The 19,140-nt window shown below is 38.9% G+C and overlaps 2 protein-coding genes and 1 long non-coding RNA gene across 10 annotated transcripts; 1 reads left to right on the forward strand and 2 right to left on the reverse strand.

Moving 5' to 3' along the window:
* On the forward strand, positions 1 to 3,369 carry LOC103711506 (senescence/dehydration-associated protein At4g35985, chloroplastic-like). 2 transcript variants are annotated; one of them, XM_088704899.2, is made up of 5 exons: positions 1 to 927; positions 1,835 to 1,968; positions 2,173 to 2,477; positions 2,578 to 2,662; positions 2,970 to 3,369. In XM_088704899.2, the coding sequence occupies exons 1-5, from the start codon at positions 97 to 99 to the stop codon at positions 3,118 to 3,120; spliced, it is 1,506 nt and encodes a 501-aa protein (XP_088561025.2). In that variant the 5' UTR covers positions 1 to 96; the 3' UTR covers positions 3,121 to 3,369. The 2 variants fall into 2 exon arrangements, with proteins under 2 accessions (XP_088561025.2, XP_008795898.5); XM_008797676.6 differs by having other exon boundaries at positions 6 to 927; positions 2,173 to 2,339.
* Positions 3,370 to 5,510: 2,141 nt separating this feature from the next.
* On the reverse strand, positions 5,511 to 17,263 carry OVA4 (Nucleotidylyl transferase superfamily protein). 7 transcript variants are annotated; one of them, XM_089925584.1, is made up of 15 exons: positions 17,039 to 17,263; positions 16,771 to 16,923; positions 15,949 to 16,036; positions 15,312 to 15,353; positions 14,607 to 14,696; positions 14,388 to 14,510; positions 11,226 to 11,297; positions 10,899 to 11,044; positions 10,782 to 10,803; positions 10,635 to 10,700; positions 10,313 to 10,369; positions 9,581 to 9,627; positions 6,658 to 6,739; positions 6,177 to 6,431; positions 5,511 to 6,061 (listed from the first exon to the last, which is right to left on the reverse strand). In XM_089925584.1, exons 1-14 carry the CDS (start codon positions 17,110 to 17,112, stop codon positions 6,189 to 6,191), a joined length of 1,305 nt encoding a protein of 434 aa, XP_089781710.1. In that variant the 5' UTR covers positions 17,113 to 17,263; the 3' UTR covers positions 5,511 to 6,061; positions 6,177 to 6,188. The 7 variants fall into 7 exon arrangements, with proteins under 7 accessions (XP_089781710.1, XP_089781705.1, XP_089781707.1 ...); XM_089925579.1 differs by having other exon boundaries at positions 14,391 to 14,510; positions 17,039 to 17,237; XM_089925581.1 differs by having other exon boundaries at positions 10,899 to 11,011; positions 14,391 to 14,510; positions 17,039 to 17,236.
* Positions 17,264 to 18,275: 1,012 nt separating this feature from the next.
* Positions 18,276 to 19,130, reverse strand: LOC149752928 (uncharacterized). The gene is made up of 4 exons (XR_016396545.1): positions 18,998 to 19,130; positions 18,791 to 18,881; positions 18,596 to 18,685; positions 18,276 to 18,414 (listed from the first exon to the last, which is right to left on the reverse strand). It is a non-coding gene; the product is annotated as an uncharacterized LOC149752928 (long non-coding RNA).
* Positions 19,131 to 19,140: the final 10 nt, after the last annotated feature.

The raw sequence follows: 19,140 nt of genomic DNA on the forward strand, positions 1-19,140 counted from the left end.
TTATTCTGCGGGGTTAACCCCAGAGATGTGTGGCGTGCTCGTCTCGTCCATCGGATAGTTCGAGTACTTTATGCCAAAATCTAATGTGCAATAAAGATGTTGCCTTTACTCGCGGAAATATTATCACTTGAGCATCGAATAAAGTCGCCAGCCACGAAAAGAAAGAGAAAGCATGGCATATGGCAAATGGAATTATTCCACAGCCTCCATTCATCCCTTAAACAATGTGGATGCTCCCAGATTTCAGACTGCAAGCTTGATTCAGATGGTGCATCGTTTCTCTGGAAATATTGTACGTCAGGCCAATCCTATATTTTCCCCAGAGGCACCTCTCCTTCAAAACCTCCAGAACTGAAGCAATTGGGAACCAAACAAAGCATGGGTTGCTGCAAGCCGAAAACCTCCCCTCCGATGAGGCAAAGCGGCTGCAAAGAAGAAGTACTTCTCCACATCCCAGGAGCTTCAGTCCACCTACTGGAAAACAGAGAGGTATTTGAGCTTGCCAGAGGAGACTTCGCCATCCTAAGGATCATTGAGCAAGATGCTGTTCTAGCTACTATTATAAGGATCGGCCCCGACCTCCGGTGGCCCCTGACCAAAGACGAGCCCGTTATCAAGCTTGACCAAGTCCACTATCTCTTTACTTTGCCGGATAAGGATGGTGGCTTCTTGAACTATGGAGTCTCATTTGCCGCAGCTGATAGCCGCCTGGCTTCTCTTGATATGTTTCTTAAGGGAAACACATGCTTTTCTACACCAACGGATGCTTCTTCCATGATGAAACGCCCACCTTCTTATGAGGTTTATTGGAAGGATTACGCACCAAGGGTTGAAGATTATAATGGGGTGCTGGCGAAGGCAATTGCTGGAGGGACTGGTGAGATTGTGAAGGGGATATTTAAGTGCAGCAATGCTTACGCCGGTCAGGTATGGAATTCTTTTCTTTCACTTTGACTGTCCAATTGGTTGTGCTAGTTCTGGAGAGCATGTGATAAATTGAGTGAGTCCTTTGATAATGAAGAAAAGTTATAACTCCATAATTTAATGAAAATCATATGTCTTGTGATAAATTGAGAGAGTCCAATTGTGTTAGAAAGTTGCAACTTCAATGATTTGTTTTCATGGTCAAAGATTACAAAGCATAAAAAGAGAGCATATTTCTACTTTCTAGCACAATTAATAGCTCTCGGAGAGATGAGATGAGGAGACATATTGATAACAGAGCATTGTTCTAAGTTTATCTGTGATATAACATATGCACTAATGCAAGATGTTGCTACAATGACAATATTTTAATAATAATTATGATTACCTTTACCATTCAAATCATCAACTCTATGATCAAATATGCTGGGCTCTACTAGTATGCTTTTTAGAGAAAAAGAAGAGTTACATTACTCCCTGTCAAGGAACATCATAAACATGACATAAATAGCTGCAAGTGGTTTACTGGCATCCATCAGGATGTTCCAGAACCATAAAGGAACACAAGCAGCATGAACTTAGATGACCCCGTGACCCAATACTTACCAGCTGGTGTAATAGAAGTAATTCAATTTTAAATGAGAGGGTGTCCACTAGTGTTATTGTTGGTGAAGTCATTGGGAGTTGTTACCAAAGATTTCTTTATTCAGATGATGAACTGATTTACAAGTCATTAAGTAATTAGATGGATGAAATCAGCAGTCAATGGGCAACTGCATAGATCTATAAACTTCTGATTAAACTTAAAATTCTTGCTAATCATCTCTCTTCTTATGCTCTATTTTATATTACGTATTCCTCCATTACTTCTAAATAATATGAAATTAAAATATATAAAAAAAAAATGCAGATTCAGAAAGGCGCAGATCTGATTCAGCCTAAAGCTGTGGGAGGCAAGACTGGTGTATCTGATGGGAAGGATAGAACTGATAAAAGTATTGAAGTGAAAAAAAATCGTGGAGAAATCAATAAGAGTCTCCGAAGGTAATCAATCAAAGAAATGTTTGTTATTCATGAAAGACTTCAGAAGTGTGCCTATAAACCTCTGTAAGATTGTGGAGTGGCGGCTAGAGTTCAAGTCAGAATACCTGATAGGCCACTGTTTACAGTTGCATTAGTGGCTTGATCGCATGGTCTGAAAATTGCATTCTGGTGCTTATGTATTAAATTATTCCAACATGTTTTCAGGGTGAGGAAGCTGTCAGAAATGACTGAGAAGATGAGCCGGTCTTTGCTGGATGGTGTTTTTCTGATCACTGGCTCCGTGGCTGCACCACTTGTTCAATCTAAAGCTGGGAAGAGTTTCTTCTCTATGCTCCCTGGAGAGGTTCTCCTGGCCTCACTGGATGCTGTTAGTAAGTCATACATTACCATATTTCAGGTCCAAATTGCTCCATACCGGAGCTTAGCACCTGCATGGACTGCTCAGACTGGCCTACTATTACGAGTCCAGTTCACAATTATAATCCATAGCTATCCAATCAAAGATAAGAGTAAAAAGAAGAGCTCAACAAAAGCCTATTGCATTCTCTTATACCAGATTTGCCCTACAATAATTTATATGGAAGTTTAATGCTTAACTTTTAACTGCAGACAAGGTTTTGGATGCAGTCGAGGTTGCTGAAAGAAAAACAATTGCTGCCACCTCTAATGTTGTTGCTGGGGCTGTGTCTAAGAAGTAAGCTAACCAATACTTTTTCCCCCATATTCTAAGGCAAAGAAGCTTATTCCCAATTAAAGCAGACCTAAATTTCTTCCCTTAATCAAAATTTCTCATAAGATGTGAGTGCTGGAGCAGCATTAAATCATTAACTTTGGATCAAGATCAAACAGATGACATGTGGATAGAGAGAGAGATACAGCTTGCCTGTCAGAAAGCTTTGTATTTAAGATAAAAGTGTGCTCTCATAATATATTCAAGACCAGTGTGTCTAAGTGTTTTGTTCTGGTCTACCTTTTATCTTATCAGTTGTTATGGGTCTCAGGTTTGGAGAAAGTGCTGGAGTGGCGACCGAAGATGCGTTTGCCACGGCTGGCCACGCCGTTGGAACAGCTTGGAACATATTCAAGATCAGGAAAGCCCTCAAGCCTTCTTCTCTTCCTTCAACTATAGCAAAGAATTCTTTGAGGAAGTAACTGATCTAATAAGTACCTCTACTTCATTCCTGGAAGTGGATATGCGTGGGGGATTTGGCATTCTAAAGAAGAGATGTTATATGTGTGAAGAACTCATGTAACTATAAAATATTAGTCACCCGCTATATGCTATGCTCTTGGCATATGGTTGTCATTCAGTATGTTTCATTCCGCCTTTGTCAGAAAGAAAGCAAAGAATACTTTCAATGCCCAATATAATAAGGAGTTATAACGGACTCGCATCTTAAACCCGACCCGATTCAATCTCCAGACCGGTCCAATGTTGTCGAACACCAATAAACCGGTTGGATTGCCGAGGTGACCGTTAAATTGAGAGCCCTTTATGACCGCCACGGCGAGATTTAAATCGAAATAAAATCCCATGCTTTCCTCCCTTGTCCTTGTTCGCCCCCCGCAGCTTTGAATTCGGGGTGTTGTCCGTGGATTTCTGCCACCTTCTCTTCGCCTTCGATATTTGGATCGGTCCACCTCCGATCGTTCTTCTTCTCAAGCAGAGAAGGGGGGGAAAAGAGTGGAGAGAGATCGAGAAGAAATGCTCGAGTCACAGAGGAGGACAAGGCTCTCGATCTCCTTGTCCTCGTGAGCTCCAATCTGCTACTCTCAACAGCAAGGTAACTGGAGAGGAAACCCTAGATTCGTACTCGTCTGATCGAAATAAAACAAGAAAAATTGGGGAAGGCGGTGGGGAGGGGGGATGGATTGCTTATGGGTTAAGTTTGGGAACCTTGGGCCTAGTTCTCGTCCTTTTGTGTTTCTAGTTCTTGAACAACTGGGGCCTGATAGCCTCCATATTTCAGAGGGGAAAAAAGAATCACTTGCAATAGCGGTCATTTTAGGAGTAAATTGGCTCATCAACTTGCTGCATGGTTGAATATAGGTGTTTCTATGGATCAATGCTGATAGGCCTTCTTGGGTGCATTTTTTGGGAAAACAAACTTTAGGGTCTTTCCAAGAGCCTAGCCTAATGCATTTGTTCAAGGCCAACAAAACACAAGGCAAGGCTGTAACAAGATATCAGATCACTGCCTTCTTGAAATACAAGAATCTTGTCTTGATGGCAACATCTATTTTCGGGTATAAACGTAAGGCTTGTGAATCAAGGAAGAAAAGGCAATAGGAGATGACCTGAACAATACAATCAAAGCAGCAAAGAACTGTAGAAAACAAACTGGATGCTGTCAAAGGCCAAGAAAGAGCTTAATATAAACATATAACTTGGGTTTGGTGACAACTGCTATTAAATTTATTATGAACTACATGGATCTGAGTGATGGCTTTCATTCCAGGGGATGACTTTTAAACGAATGCCACAGATTTAGGAACTGTCTTTTATTCCAGGAGGTAGTTCATGAAGTCTAAAAGAAAATATTGTATAACAGTAACAGTTGAGACAACATCACCGTAAGTGATAGTCAAGTGGTAACTGGTTTTCACCAAGAAATGGCTGCAAGTATCCAGGTATAAGCTAACACAAGAAACCAAGCCTATTCCATGATTTAAAATGAGAGAATCGTTATCTGAAGTTGTGGATTTTTTGCATGAGGTAAGACAAAACAGAATGAGTCAACTATCAAATGGATTCATCCCAACACTACAAGTACACTGATAGCCAGTAAAGAATGAATCAAGAATCTAATGATATGTTGCATATCACTCTGCCTTGGCCTAGGCATGTCTAACAAATCAGACACAAGTCTCAATTAGTCTCAACCCTGTATTATTTCTTTGGTAATCATCAGATGCATGGATTACTAATTAGTTGTCAGTTTATTAATAGTTTGGATTACTTGATCTTCAAACACAATCTTTACTTCAAAAAATTTGTACAGAAATACCATATCTATTTGACCATCAATGATTTTAGCTTAGTTTTCTCAATCATATTTGTATGCTGAAGTTCCCATAGGATTTCCTTAACTTTAAATTTCTATTTTCAAACAAAAAAAAACGATGTCATACCTGGGTCTGAATTGATGTGTAATCCTTGCCCAGCAAAGTTGGGAGTATCTCGCCACTTCCTTACATTATACAAGTTATGATAATATTACACGTTTTCCCTCTGTTAGATCAGTGTGGTTTGGCCACAAATGATGGTTAAATCTGACTGCTTACTTGGTACAAATGTCCCAAGATAATGATCCAAGATGAAGTGATATGCATACGTTTGTTGGCTAGGGGTGAAGTAAATGTTCAGTGCTATGTGCAGAGCATGCATTTAATCATGCAGAGCATTTAGATTTTTTTGAGAAAAGATAATTTAGAAACAGTTAAATTTTGGAGATGCACATAAATGTATACATTGATATCTAGCTATCCTCCACGTGCAAGAACGTAAACTTCTTAAATATCCAAACCATCTAACAAGTGTCTTGGTACTTCAAAAATAAATGAATGAACATTCTTCCAAATCAATATAACAGAAATCAAATCTTACATCTGAGGTCTCAACAAAAGATAATGTTATCACTAACCAAGTAGATACTTAATGTTTCTACCATTTTGATCATTCTGATCACCCAAAACTAAATTACACGATAATTAGAAGAAAACAAATATAGAACCTCAGACATATAGAAGAGTTGCTCGCAAAGCAATATCTAACAAGGAGACGGTGAATGCTGTTCTTAATTCAAAGAATCGACTAAGGAGCTTGTCAAGAGAAAAGGGGGGAAATCTTCCTGGATAATCAAAGCTTGCTTTCTGTTAATTGAACTTATAGGAAATGACATTAAGTTGCCTTCCATATTTAAGTTTTGGAAGAATGCTTTTCGCAACACCGATAACACTATCTCCGGAAGAATCCCATTGCCTGGTAGACATTATTAAGTGTAGTTTCTGCTATATCAGCAGCTTTTCTAGCTCCCTCAGAGAGCATCTGATCCAAATATGCTGGATCAGAAGTAATCTCCTCATAGCGCACCTGAAAAGAAGGCATATGATAGCATGTCATGGTTAAATTTTCATTAAAGAATGAACCATGATGAAGAAGACCCTTGCGGATCATATGATAGTTGCATGCATCAACACCTGCGTACCAGTGTGTATTATCAATAATATAAAGAACTTTTCGAATGGTAGATAGCCAGTGCAGCGGTGGTCAAGATAATTAAGAAGACCAAGTTCCTCAGCCTTATAAATCCGAACAAAAGAAATGCCAAAAGAGTTTCAGTTGAATTATATGGCCATATCCAAAAAATAACCTGAATTGGGTGCAGATGATCAATTAAAGCATCCGTAAGATTTGCTTTGAATGTACCCCAGTTCATATCTCGGCATTCCAGAGTAACTTCCTGCGACAAAGAAATATGCAAACATAGATAAACTTACTTGGAGAATATGTTGATGCTATTCAAATGGGAAATATAGGTGATGAACTGTCTCTCTATTGAAGCCATGGAGATAAAAGCTGTGCTAAATCATGAAGTTTTCAGGTGATACCACAGAAAATTGAGAGAGAGAGAGAGAAGGCATGGATCTTTTTTTCCCTGAAGAAGCTCTACTTGCATACACTATTACCTCTTTTGTCCTCCCAGTAATAAGCTGATAAATTGAAAGAAGGTTGTTGCATTCAGGTCTTTCAGGATTGTCAAATTCCAAGCTGAATTTTGAAAGCCCAAAAATTAGGAAAAAAGAGGTCTTGAATTTCAATAAATGGGTAAGATATATAAGAAAATCTAAAAAGACAAGGAAGTTAATAGAGGCATTAGCAGATTTAAGGATAACATATCAAGTCATATCTATTCTCAAAACCTGTTAACAGAGAATATCTGTGTTTGCATATGCTCATTTACTTTAGTTGGGCGATTGGATGTCAACAGAATTATACTCCTTCCCATGTATATGGCCAATAACAGATATGGGCATTGCACTCTCATGCACATTAGAATTGAAAAAATAAACTATTTATAGCTTATACGCTAGGCCTATGATTAAAATAGGAAAAAAGGTGCCTTTAACTAGATTAGTGCATTTCATGGTTGGTCACCTGTAATTCCAAATATTTGATGCTCAATATGAACAATGCTTTATGAACAAGTTCCTAAAAAGTAGCATGTGCCTCACCCCAAGAATTGCCAAAAACAGCATGAGATGTAAACAACCAACCTATTGCAATTCCCTTGCTCAATTTTTCAATCTCAAAACAAGCAGTCAATGAATAATAGTGGAGTTTTTCCCTTGTAAGTGTTAGCACTTCTCAGAATGCCATACAATAGAAAAGAGTCCAGTATGGAATAGATGATGTTAATCTGGGTTATACATATCCCCTAACTAAAACATCCCTCATCTGTGTTGTGCTTATGATAATCAAGTACGCGGCCCTTAGCATCTATAGCAAAATGCACAATTAACATAATTTTCTTACTTCTTTGTAAAAGCAATTAGTTATTGCATATTAAAAACAAAAGAGGTAGTGACAGCAAAAATTAAAGAGCCAAAGGAATCCTTATTTTTCCTTAATTTTCAGTGAAAGAAATTCTAATCAATTAAAGGAGCTAATAATGACTTTACAAGTGCAATAAGTGAAACTGCAAAAGCACAGGATAAATGTATTAGCAACCTCTCACCATACAATCAAAATCAAGAAATAGAAAGCCAAATTAGATGGATGACATTAGCCCCTTCTTCCTCAATCACCATTACAGAATTAAGCTTAAAGTGGTCATTGATCATCACAAGGAGCAACCATAGCCAAGCACGCATACCCCCAACTCCACCAAAATATAACCACCATCAGCATAGTGGTAGCCCAAGTTATTCATACAATTTTGGCTTTTAACTTTCTAGAGCCATGAGACTCTTAGTAGTGCATCTCATGTAAAATGCATAAGAATTGCTCTCCATTCAAATAGCCTAATGAAAATGGAAGTACAAGATTGTCTTTCAAAAAGAGGCTTCCTAACTGTTGCAACAAGCATAAGAAACCTACACTCAAGGGAAAATGTGGTACAAGAGTCTTCTAACAATCAAGAGAAGGTCAGTACCAATACCACCCAGAACAACATAATTAATTTACAAATGCACGAGGAATAGCAGCAATAAAGGAATATATGGCCTGTTGTCCTCATACATATCTATAAGAAGAGAGAAATTGACTAGCCAAACAAGCACCTGGATTTTGTAAAAGATCATCCTTAAGGACACTGTTCCTCATCACAAGCCAGGAAAGAAATTGAGGGAAAAGACTGACGAGCCTAAAAAGGACCCAAGACAGACGAACTTACTCATTTAGAAACAGGGGTGAATCATAAGTGGCCCAAAGCTAGATAAAACAACTTCTAACCAGACAACATTCAACCCTATATCAACACCTATACCTCCAAGAAAAGCACATGAGGATTCTAAAGAAGTCCTCGCACCACCAGTCTCGACCTTCAAAAGGTTCCTGTTAAAATAAGATGCCTATTCTTCTACCCAGTCCATACTCCAAGCACAAGGCAACCCAGCGTCCTTGCCGACAGAATTGTTAATTTTATGAACATCACCCAACAGAGCGTACTAAGACCTCATTAACTTCAAAAACAGGTATAGGTCCCACTTTCCATACTACGCCTAACATCACATTTTATGCAGCTCCAGTAAACACTCCCTATCTCCTAAACCAAACATTTCCAGAGACCAAATCCTTATCATAAGTTCCATACATGACAAAATCCAGATGCCACAACAATCATATATCATTTCCCTGATGCACTATAAGTTGGACTCTTTAATCTCTCGAATACCCAGCCACTCCCTTCTCTCCTAAGGAATGGGCACATTCTCTCACTCAATGACTTTCTTCAATCATCACCATCACGTAAAAGGAGGTTCCATATGACTCCATGAGAAGGAACAAATATTAAAGTTTTTAAAAAAGGTAATGAAGTATACCAAGATGGAGGAAAGGACACATTCTACAGCTCATTTTATTTGTTAACCTGCGTGTCCTTTACCCAGTGAATACTGGAGTTACAGGTCGGATCTCATTTCCAACATGCACTTTTAGGACTGCTTTTTCAAAGAAATTTACGAGGTGAAATGCTTTGATAATGCTTAGGAATTCAGGCTTACTTCTTTACGTTCTTTACCTATATTAAATCATAACACATAAATCAGTTTTCTTCCGAGCCGTTGTCTAAGAAGTGTGCACCTTGTCAGCAATTTCGACTAGGATAGAGGATCAGTTTGACAGTCAAAAGATAATGAGCTACGAACATGAATATCATATATACATGCATAAACACATGACTAATGGAAAACTGGATGTTTATGAACAGAGTGCATCAGCTCATGACCATGCCAAACGTTAGATGACAGAGATAAGCAGTAGATGAGCTTGCATTGTACAGAAGTAAATGATACAAAGAAGCAAAAAGTGATTCAACCGAATAGTGAATCATATTAATAAATTATCATGTCAGATATTATAAAAAATAAGCAGAGATTTCATGTTACAAACCCAGGAAATGAATCAGTTTTGCAGCGCTTGATCTTGTTTGCAATTACCTAAAAATCATCAATGGAAAAATTTTTAAGTAGCAGAAAAAGAATAAATGAGAAGATTTATGAAGAACAGCAGGAAAGAATTAACGCTAAGTTTGGAAATCATAGTTCATCAACAAACACCTGTCATCTTCAGATTCTATAGTCTGTGAAATGACGCATCATTAACTAGTGCAATAAAAAGTAGCAATAAAAAATATACAAAATAAAATCAAGAACAATCTCTTCAACATTTATAGATCATTCATATGCATGTGATGATGATGGTATCATATTTTGATAGTATGACGTGTCACGGAGTATCATGAAATTGCCCTAGTGACAATATACTAATATACTGGTGATAATAAAAATTAAAATGCAGCTACAATAAAGTCAAAATCCTCACTCCTCACCTAAAAGGGTTTTTTTTTTTGATACTGTAACAACCTCCAAATGCATTTTCCATTTAAGCAGTAATATCCTAGAAAGCATGTTGGTATGACAAGCAATGTGATATATTATTAACATATTGTCTATGTGTTCTTTCATTCTTGTGAATTTACAAATGCATTGCTTTGTAGATGGGAATTTTTTTAATTCAAAAATATGCAAATATAAAAACAACAACATTCAACACAATGAAGCATAGTAACCAGGATCAATGTAGACCTAATATCAGCCTATAGTAAATGAAACTCCTACTCACTTCTTTTGGATCAAGGAGATTGATCCGAGACTGATCTGAAGGAGCAGACTTGGACATCTACAACCACTACCAAAAAATGGTCAGTAGGTGCAAGAAAACAAGCAATATACCATAACAGTGAAGAGAAATGACAAACTAAACTGGTCCTTCATTACCATTTTTCAGCCAATAAATTTGATCCCCATAAAGATGGGAATAGGGTTGGTGGTTATAGTTATGAAGACTTTACATATTATCAGCCTAGTTACCTCACTAGCTCATACTTCCACATAATATTGTAAGAAGATCCTTGACATTTAATCAAAACAAAATTTGCCCATACCTTAGAAAGACCATCTGTTAGGGACATCACTCGAGCCCCTGCAGGTGGAATAAGGGCTTCAGGAACCTAAATGATAAGATTGCTATCAGGAAAAAAGATATTAATTTGATTCGATGCTTCAAAACATTCAACAAGGGAAATAATCACCTTAAAAAGTGCACCACCTTTCCTGCAAACAGAATATAAACCGTAAGTCTTAGGGATCAAGGAAGAAATAATTATTACCTGAACTCTCAAATATTGGTGAAAACATAATCTTCCTACCCTCCCCTTTTCTTCCACTTCCTTCCCCCATAGAGAAAATTGACTCGCTCAGCCAGTTCACGAGTCAGTTCTAGATGCTGTTTCTGATCCTCACCAACAGGTACAAAATCAGACTGCATTACCATCATCATCGTGTTTGTTAGCAACTGTTACATTATAGGTTATGCACATAAGTTCAATTTGACTATGTTGCAAAGTTCCAGAAGGATTGAAATATCAATATTGGACTCAACCAAGAGAACTAGGTCTCAAAGACCTCAAAATTAATTCTCATTTCAGATTATATTGAATATCAAGTTCCAGTCAGCATGGAATGTCTCATTTTACCTGATACAGAAGAATATCTGAAGCCATTAGAACAGGATATGTCAGAAGTGCAACTCCCACATTTTCATCACCCTAAAAGCATGTAAAAATCCAAAATCAATGATTATGCATTAAAAGATGCAAATCCTAAGTTCTTCCTGCATCTGACAAAGCACCATATTTAAAATGAGCGGATTACGATACCACATCATAGCTCATAAGTTTAGACATCTGGAAGATCACTTCCAATATAAGCAACATATTCCTATATAAAAGCTTCAAAATTATAAAAGCTTCAAAATAAAAGGAAATAAAATATGTAGCTTTTCTTCAAAATAAAGAATAAAATAAGAAGAGATGAGATGTCGCATATCACAATGATATAATAATGGTCTTCAACAAAAGGTGACATAGACCTGTAGGAAACAAATCACATCATTTTTTTCAAGTTTATCTCCCACAAAAATCTAAACAAGGAAAAAAATAATTGGCACATCATTACCATTTCAAAAAACTTGTTTTAAAATGGATGTACAACAATTTTCAGCCTTTGTTCACCAACTTTTCTACTCCAATATTCTCAATCTCTATCTAAACTAGCATTGCAAGCTATACCACAATAAAGAACTCATGTACAGAGCATGCAACTTCATTTCTAGTCTCCAGACCCCGAAGATATTACTTTGATCATTGTTTGTTGAACTCCAAGTCCTTCACCTTGTACAAAGAGGAAGTTTTGGCTTCCTGACCATCAGTTCACTCATCATTCATGGACTCCCCTATACATACCATCTACTCCACCAAGCTATTCTTTGTTAAAGGTAGGAGCAATATGAATCACTTTGCTTCCACACTGAAACTAAAAGGTGAGTAGAGAGCATGTCTGCACTAGACATGTCACTGGAATTCTGTTTTCCATCCCTCCACTTACACCAACTTATGACAGTTCTGTCAGTCAATTAGGAGAATTTTTTCACTCTGCGAGACTGTTGTACTGAAAACTAGCTTAGAAATGTTAGTGAAACTAAAGAAGATTTTGCAAGACTATTATTGAAGATATTCTTCCACCAGTCCACTTGTTGACAGGCGTCTCCAAATCAACTAACAGTGGCTAGACCTGTTCCATTCACAATCAGTCACGAATCCAAGGAATACAACACCCATCCATCTCACTCAATTCTACCGATGTTTATATATAATAGGTATCCAAAATTGTAATCAAAATCCCACATCCTTTTGTCATAAACCATATACTTCCCATGACGACTGAAATATGACCAAAACAGATGCACCAATATGGATCTGTGCTTAAAGAGGGGCTCTAATAATCCTGACAGGACATGGGCTTTCCCCCTCTTGTGTCCTACACCATAAAATTAAAGCATATTGGATCCACTTCATAAACTCTCCCTCTCTTTTCTTAGATCATGGCAGAATACCACCTTTTCTCAGATCCTACCATCATCCCCTCCCCTTTATCATACAATGCTCCATGGCACCATCTTCCCCTTCAATAGCACCATGTCCCTGCCCCATTTGCATCTTTACTATGCAGTCCCAGCCTTCGGCCCCCTTCCACAGACCCTTATACTTCATCCTCACTCCATTGTCTCCCCACCTCCCCAGCAAAATCACCCCTTCCTCCCCTGCAATGTTCTCCATATTCACTCCCTCAGCCAGTACCCATGTCTTCCTCCACCACCTCCATTCCCCTCCGCACAAATATCAAAACCAATTAGCAGCTTAAAATAACAGAAGCAAATACATTGGTTGAGAGGCAGACAAGTTGACTGGTACATTATAGAGACAATCAAGTCATCGAGGAGATAAAATTTAACACCAAGAGCACCCATAAACCACGTAAGCTTTTGAACCTTTATTATTATTGAAGGATGGCCACAACAATTTGTCAAGGAACAACTCTCATGGAATGGCTTTCGCAAGCTCCTCGAATCGAGATCAACGAGCATCTGCAGGCATTAGCGATGATGAGGCCAGGATGGCATGGAGCTGTGAGAGGTAACTTGATTGGAAGGGGGGATGCAACATTATCAAGGGGGAAGGAAGACACAATTTGAGAAGTGTCTGTGAGTACAGGGTAGAGGGTGTATGATCTAAGAAATGAAGGAGTATGTGAAGGGGTTCCCTCATCTCACCACCACAAATATTATTTTCAAATGGTCTAATTCAATTAATCTTCAAACCTACTAATAGTATGTTGATCGTGGTGTAGCTTTATGAAACAAGTTTATGGTAGTGTCTCCTTCATCCAACTCCTTGCAAGCTTCTAGATGCACTGAACTTCCAAGTTTTTGACCATTCACAAAACCTAAGTCATCACTATTCACATATCCATTCTTATCATCATGCTCAATACACCTTTGTTTAGTGTTCTTGCCTTTGTTACACATTAATTGGATCCTTACCCAAATGTGGTAGAACATCCATAATGACATCATTCATCTATTCTAAACACTGACAATATCCACTACCAATTCCAGAAGAAAATAATGAATATAAATTATCATATTTGCAGTTTAAAGCAGCCCAAACTATATTTCACCTGAAAGTTTAGCAACAAAAAAACTATCAAAGAAAGTACTAGACAATCGGGTGTAGAAAGATTCAAATTATATTAGCTCTATCCCTAAAATTACAGTGCTCCTCCCTATCCTGAATAAAAGAACAAAAATGAAAAAGGCAAGTCGTTCCAAATACAACACCAATTAAACTTAAACAATTTCTTAAACAGGTCTTGTAATTAAGATAACTCTTTCAGACTCAAAGTTGCAACACTTTCAAGTATATCAAAGCACAAGAGTAATCTGACCTTGAATGCACAGTAACTGACTGACCCACAAAAGTCATCAGCCACTAGTCAATTCAGACCTAGACCATATAGTCTACAAAACAGGCCCCAAAGAATGACACTTAAAAGCATGCCTATCAGGGACTTGAGGTCCAGAACAAATAGAATGCCATAACATTTTGTTTTAGATGCTCCAAAGAGTAGCTAATGCATCACTAATACAAGCAACATTTGCACAATGGAGATAATTATAGTTCTGTTAATATGGCATGGAACAATCAATAATAGAATGAATAGGTTCATTAATCAATGAACAAGCAAGCATGAAAAGAAAAAAGTGATGGTGATGAAGCTGTCATACAGCAGCAACGCACCACCTTGAGAGATTTTTCTTTGAACTGGATCATCCTGTTCAGCCAACCAATTGGCGTGGCAGAACTCAGCAGCCACATTAGCTCCACATGGGCACGAACATGAGACTGCACAAACACAGAAGCCTGCAAATGCAGATGCAATTTAGTGTCATGCTGATAACATGAGACTTAAAAGTTATAGACAATGTAAATCAGGGGGAGAATATCATAGTTTTAGACCTTTGATGTGTCTACACCACATGCCAAATATAATGCAGCTGTCTTCTTTGTGTCTTTTGAAAGCTCTGAGGCATCGTAAGGTAAAGTGATCTGTATATTACAAATTCAGAATGTTAAAGAACATGAAAAACAACTAATATTTAAGAGAATTAAGCATGCAACAAGTGAACTAATATCATGCATGGCTGAGCAACACTTTCAGTAAAGTAGAAAAAGAGCAGCTGAATCTGAAGAAGCTTCATTAGCCGATTCTACATTTTAAAAAACTGTAATCTTGGCAGCCTAGGCACCTGCCACAGCAGGGCCACCTCACAGCCACCCAGCCACCTGCCTTGATGTTTTGCATCAATGTGAATTAGTACTAAATGTTTCCATGTTGTTATTTCCCACTGATTCACATAGTATTGTTTGCTATTTAATATATCATATTTTGGATTATGACTATGCTTCATGTTTCTCCTTATTTTCTTTAAATTTATTATTTTTGGGTTGCCTTGACCTCTAGGCACCTAGCTGGGCACCCAACCTAGCACCTAGGGACCATGCAGCCCCTTGGATATGGTTATACCACAATTGGAACTTGACATAAAGATGAAAGGCAAGTGGTAAGTGCAGCTAAAAGTAAAATAATTGGCCTTCAAGGGTAGCACCGCTAGTTGTTCATTCATTTGGTGATAAAAAGGTAAAGGGCACAAGTAAATTTACCGCATGTAGGTCTACAATGAAGAAAAGAGTTTCATAAGTATCCTGCAAGATGAAAAGAAAGATCAAAATGATGAACATATCCGAAGGTAAAGATACAGATTGATTCTTCTTCTTCCATAAAGGAACAAAAAGATTTCAAACATCATTCTTTACATGAAGTTGAAGGCACAGTACAGAAATGATAGGAAACATTTAATAATTAAATATTGACCTTCAAATATCACCTGCTCTTTTATTCTTGCTTCAACCTTGCAAGAGCAGAACTTTTAATCGCTACATCATGCAGCAATAATTTGCCAGTATAATTAAGCAAGCATACAGACTAGTCTCAGACTAAATCATGCATGCACACACATATACATGTTATATAATCATATTAATGTATCAAGTAGGTCCAATAAGTGAAATGTGAAATACATGAGATTAAGAAAGGAAAAAAAAAAAGAAAAAGCAAGCTATCAAGCCTTGGTGTTAAGCAATTATGAAGACAACATAAAGATTATAAACCTGCTAGAAGAGATGTAAAAAAGATAAATACATAAGCTATACCATGGTTCAATTGACTCTGCACAATTGTCAATAATTGCTTGCAAAATATGTGATATATGATTATACTATTGAGAAAAAGCCCAATGACCTGAAGTGAAATCCAATTTTTGATGGCACCAAGGTAATTTCCAAGGTGTACCGATCCTGTTGGCTGGACCCCAGAAACAACTCTTTTCCTGAAAGTTGATTGTTGAAAAATATGCAGTTAATTAAAGAAAGCAACCATTCAGATAATATATACAATGTACAAAAAGAGAAATTCCTTTAGGATCACGTAAGATAAATGAAACATCAAGAAACAAATAAAACGAAACAGAAAAGGGAACCAACAAGAAGCTAATAGTAAAACGGGCCAAGAGCATGAAATAGATAGCGAGAAGTAATGTTGAGTGACTGCCAAGATGGAGAGAGTCAAAACTTAAAGCAGAAGCCAGAAAGAGCGCGACTTATCAGTCTGGGCTCTACAGCACAAGAGATAGCTATCTCAGGCAAAGAGACGAGCATCTTATGTGCGTAACGTGGCTGCTATGCATTTACAAATTTCAAGAAACTCAAGATCCACTACACGGTCGATTTTAACCCAGTCTTTTTTTTTAACCGGGAGTCATGTTCCCTAGTCAGCAAGCACTAATAACCGTGGACTCGTTCACCTGAACACAAGAGCCTCTATATCTAAAATTAATGGGAAATTCCAAGATTCCCACATTGATTGCTCCAAGACCATAACCCCCTCAGGAAACAGGATCTCTATGATCCAGTGCAAACCAAGCACACAAGCATAAATTCTTTGATGAGAATATTCATAAAAACATTCCAATCATGCGAAATAAAAGGAAGGAGGATGCTATTTATTTTACTGTTTTATCAGGAACCTTGTATACGACGGAAAACAAAGAAGAAAATAGCTTACTTCACAGGGCTGGATGAGCTCACGGAGCCCTCGGCTTCGGGCGCCGAAACGGTGCAGTTGCATCGGAAATTGGTGCCGGTGTGGAGAGGGAGACGAGACGGGGTGGTTCCTCCCGTTCGTACGAAGTGGCTCGACTGGTTGCGACCATGGCAACTGCTCTTGTTGAACAAGAAGAGAAATAGATAGATTTAGAAAAAGACGAGCGAGTGCGGGAAAGAAGAAGGTAGAAGTAGCATTGGTAAAGAACAGAGATTTTTGGGTAACGGACACGATCGAAGAGCAGAGGCGAGGAGATTTTTGGTTGGAGAGGAGGAGGAGGTGGGAGAGAAGGGCGCGACCCATCGCCCTTTCCGTTTCTTTTATCTTCTCCTCGTTTATCTTGGCCAGGCCTCTGAGCCCCCCCTGAAGCGGATGGAGACGGAGGCGAGGATTTAAGATTATGGACTTTTGCTTGGGCACGCCTTCAGGCCGTCCGAGAGGCCGTAAATTAACGGCGACAACCGGCTTGGGAATGACCGTTGATAAATTTCAAATGGCAAATTTGGTGAAGCCAATGGCCGTCGAACCACACTGGTCACCTCTTAACCTTCTTTGGTCTCTATGATTCTAAATGTTAAAATGGCTAAAATATCATGACATATCCACAATTTATAATGTCAAGATTTAAAAAAAGAATGAAGATTAACATTCTGTAGTCTCAAGTTAAACTTTTTGTTGCTTTTTTTTTTTTTTGGCTAAAGAAAAGGGGAAGGGGGAGGAAGGGACAAGCCCACCCCGGCGTAGCAACTCCCACTGGGCCCCCGCTCCGTCAGGAGAATGTTCGATGTGGGCAAAAATGGCCGTGTGTTGGGCACCCCGACTGGTTTTACTCATATTCTCCCCACCTGTGAGCCTGGCTCAGCTACCTCTCTGGGCTCTGGCTCGAGTCCCACGTACGAGTACGTCACACATGGCACCACCCCGGCTAGCGACTCGAACTTGGGACCATGAGGATAGAAATTCCGCCCAGTACCACTAGGCTACCACCTTGGTGGCCTTTTTGTTGCTTATGAGGAGAACAAATTTGTGTAGCACAAGCACAGTTTGATAAAATATGACTTAGCTAGGCTAGGCATTGAAAAATATAAATTGATCATCACAGAAGTTATAGAAGAATGTCTTTGCATAGTATTCTGAGAGGATGGAAATGTCCAGGCACTGAAGTGCAGTTATTTGTTTAGCAAATTAGTTATTGAGTATTGGTTATTGGGCATTGAAATTGTTCTCGGAAGGAATGATCCAATGCTCAGCCCAATGTCCAAGGCCCAAGCAAGGGCCATGGTTAGGCCAGAAAAGTAGGCCGGAACGCGGACCCTGTTCCCTTGGATTGTGACGATTGTCCACCGGTGACATCGGCGATTCCGCGGCCTAGTCGCGTCAATTGGTGTGGATGCAGGAGGGGGAAGTGGGGCAGCAAGCAGCCAAGAACGGCAAAGGTGCTCGCGATCCAGAGGTCAAGGTCGCTCAGACGAGGACGGACACCATTAGGGAACTGTTGGTGGCCGCACTCGCCTTCGCCGCCACAGATGGAGCCGGGGGCTCTCAGAGGCGTCGGAATCTGGGGGAAGTGGCGGACGATCCAGTTCTATTGGATCTTTGTATTCCCTGGCTCAACAAGCAAACGGCCCGTTAGATCTAGTTTGGCTGTGCTTTGAAATGTGAAAATACGTGAAATATAGGTTACGTGAGTTTCAGGAAAAGGCTGTGCATTGTATTTGTTACAGAATCCGAACAGAAGACTTGGACAATTGTCAAAAGAAAAGGAATACGCCAAGTTAGAGCATACTTGATCAGATGCAGAAAAGCTTAGGGCAATGTCTTCTTATTTGAGATTGAAACAGCTGCTCAGCTACCAACGGCCAGCTAAAGCATGGATCTGGAAATCAGAGACACCAGAATGGGTTCGGTTTTTATAGAGTTCAGCGAGAATTTTTTTCAGATACTTTCAGGGACAAGGTTTTAAAAAAACACCCGCTCTTACGTGCTCATGCAGATGAAGTCTGGTAAGTTTCTGAATAGAAATGCTATGCGGCCCATGTTCGCAATTCTCTCTTTCAGGAATTGATGTGATACTTTTTACCCAAACAAAGAAAAGATTATTTTCATAAACACCACATTGCCATGTCGGTCATTTTATTCACACAGATTGACCCAGGAAAACTTTTTTTTTTGAAGGGCGGGAACTTACCAGAAAACCAGAAGTCCTTCGGAGGTGTATCATACAAACAATGCTTCCAAGAGCACTATAACTGCATTCCAAGTGATTATAAACAGGAATCTAATTGGCCACAACTGCAACTGCTGGTGGAACCTGTCCATCCCCAGTTTTTT

The sequence above is a fragment of the Phoenix dactylifera genome, chromosome 9 (genome assembly GCF_051530095.1).
Source record: "Phoenix dactylifera cultivar Ajwa chromosome 9, Ajwa_hap1_PhDact_Kaust_v1.1, whole genome shotgun sequence".
NCBI classification, from domain to species: Eukaryota; Viridiplantae; Streptophyta; class Magnoliopsida; order Arecales; family Arecaceae; genus Phoenix; species Phoenix dactylifera.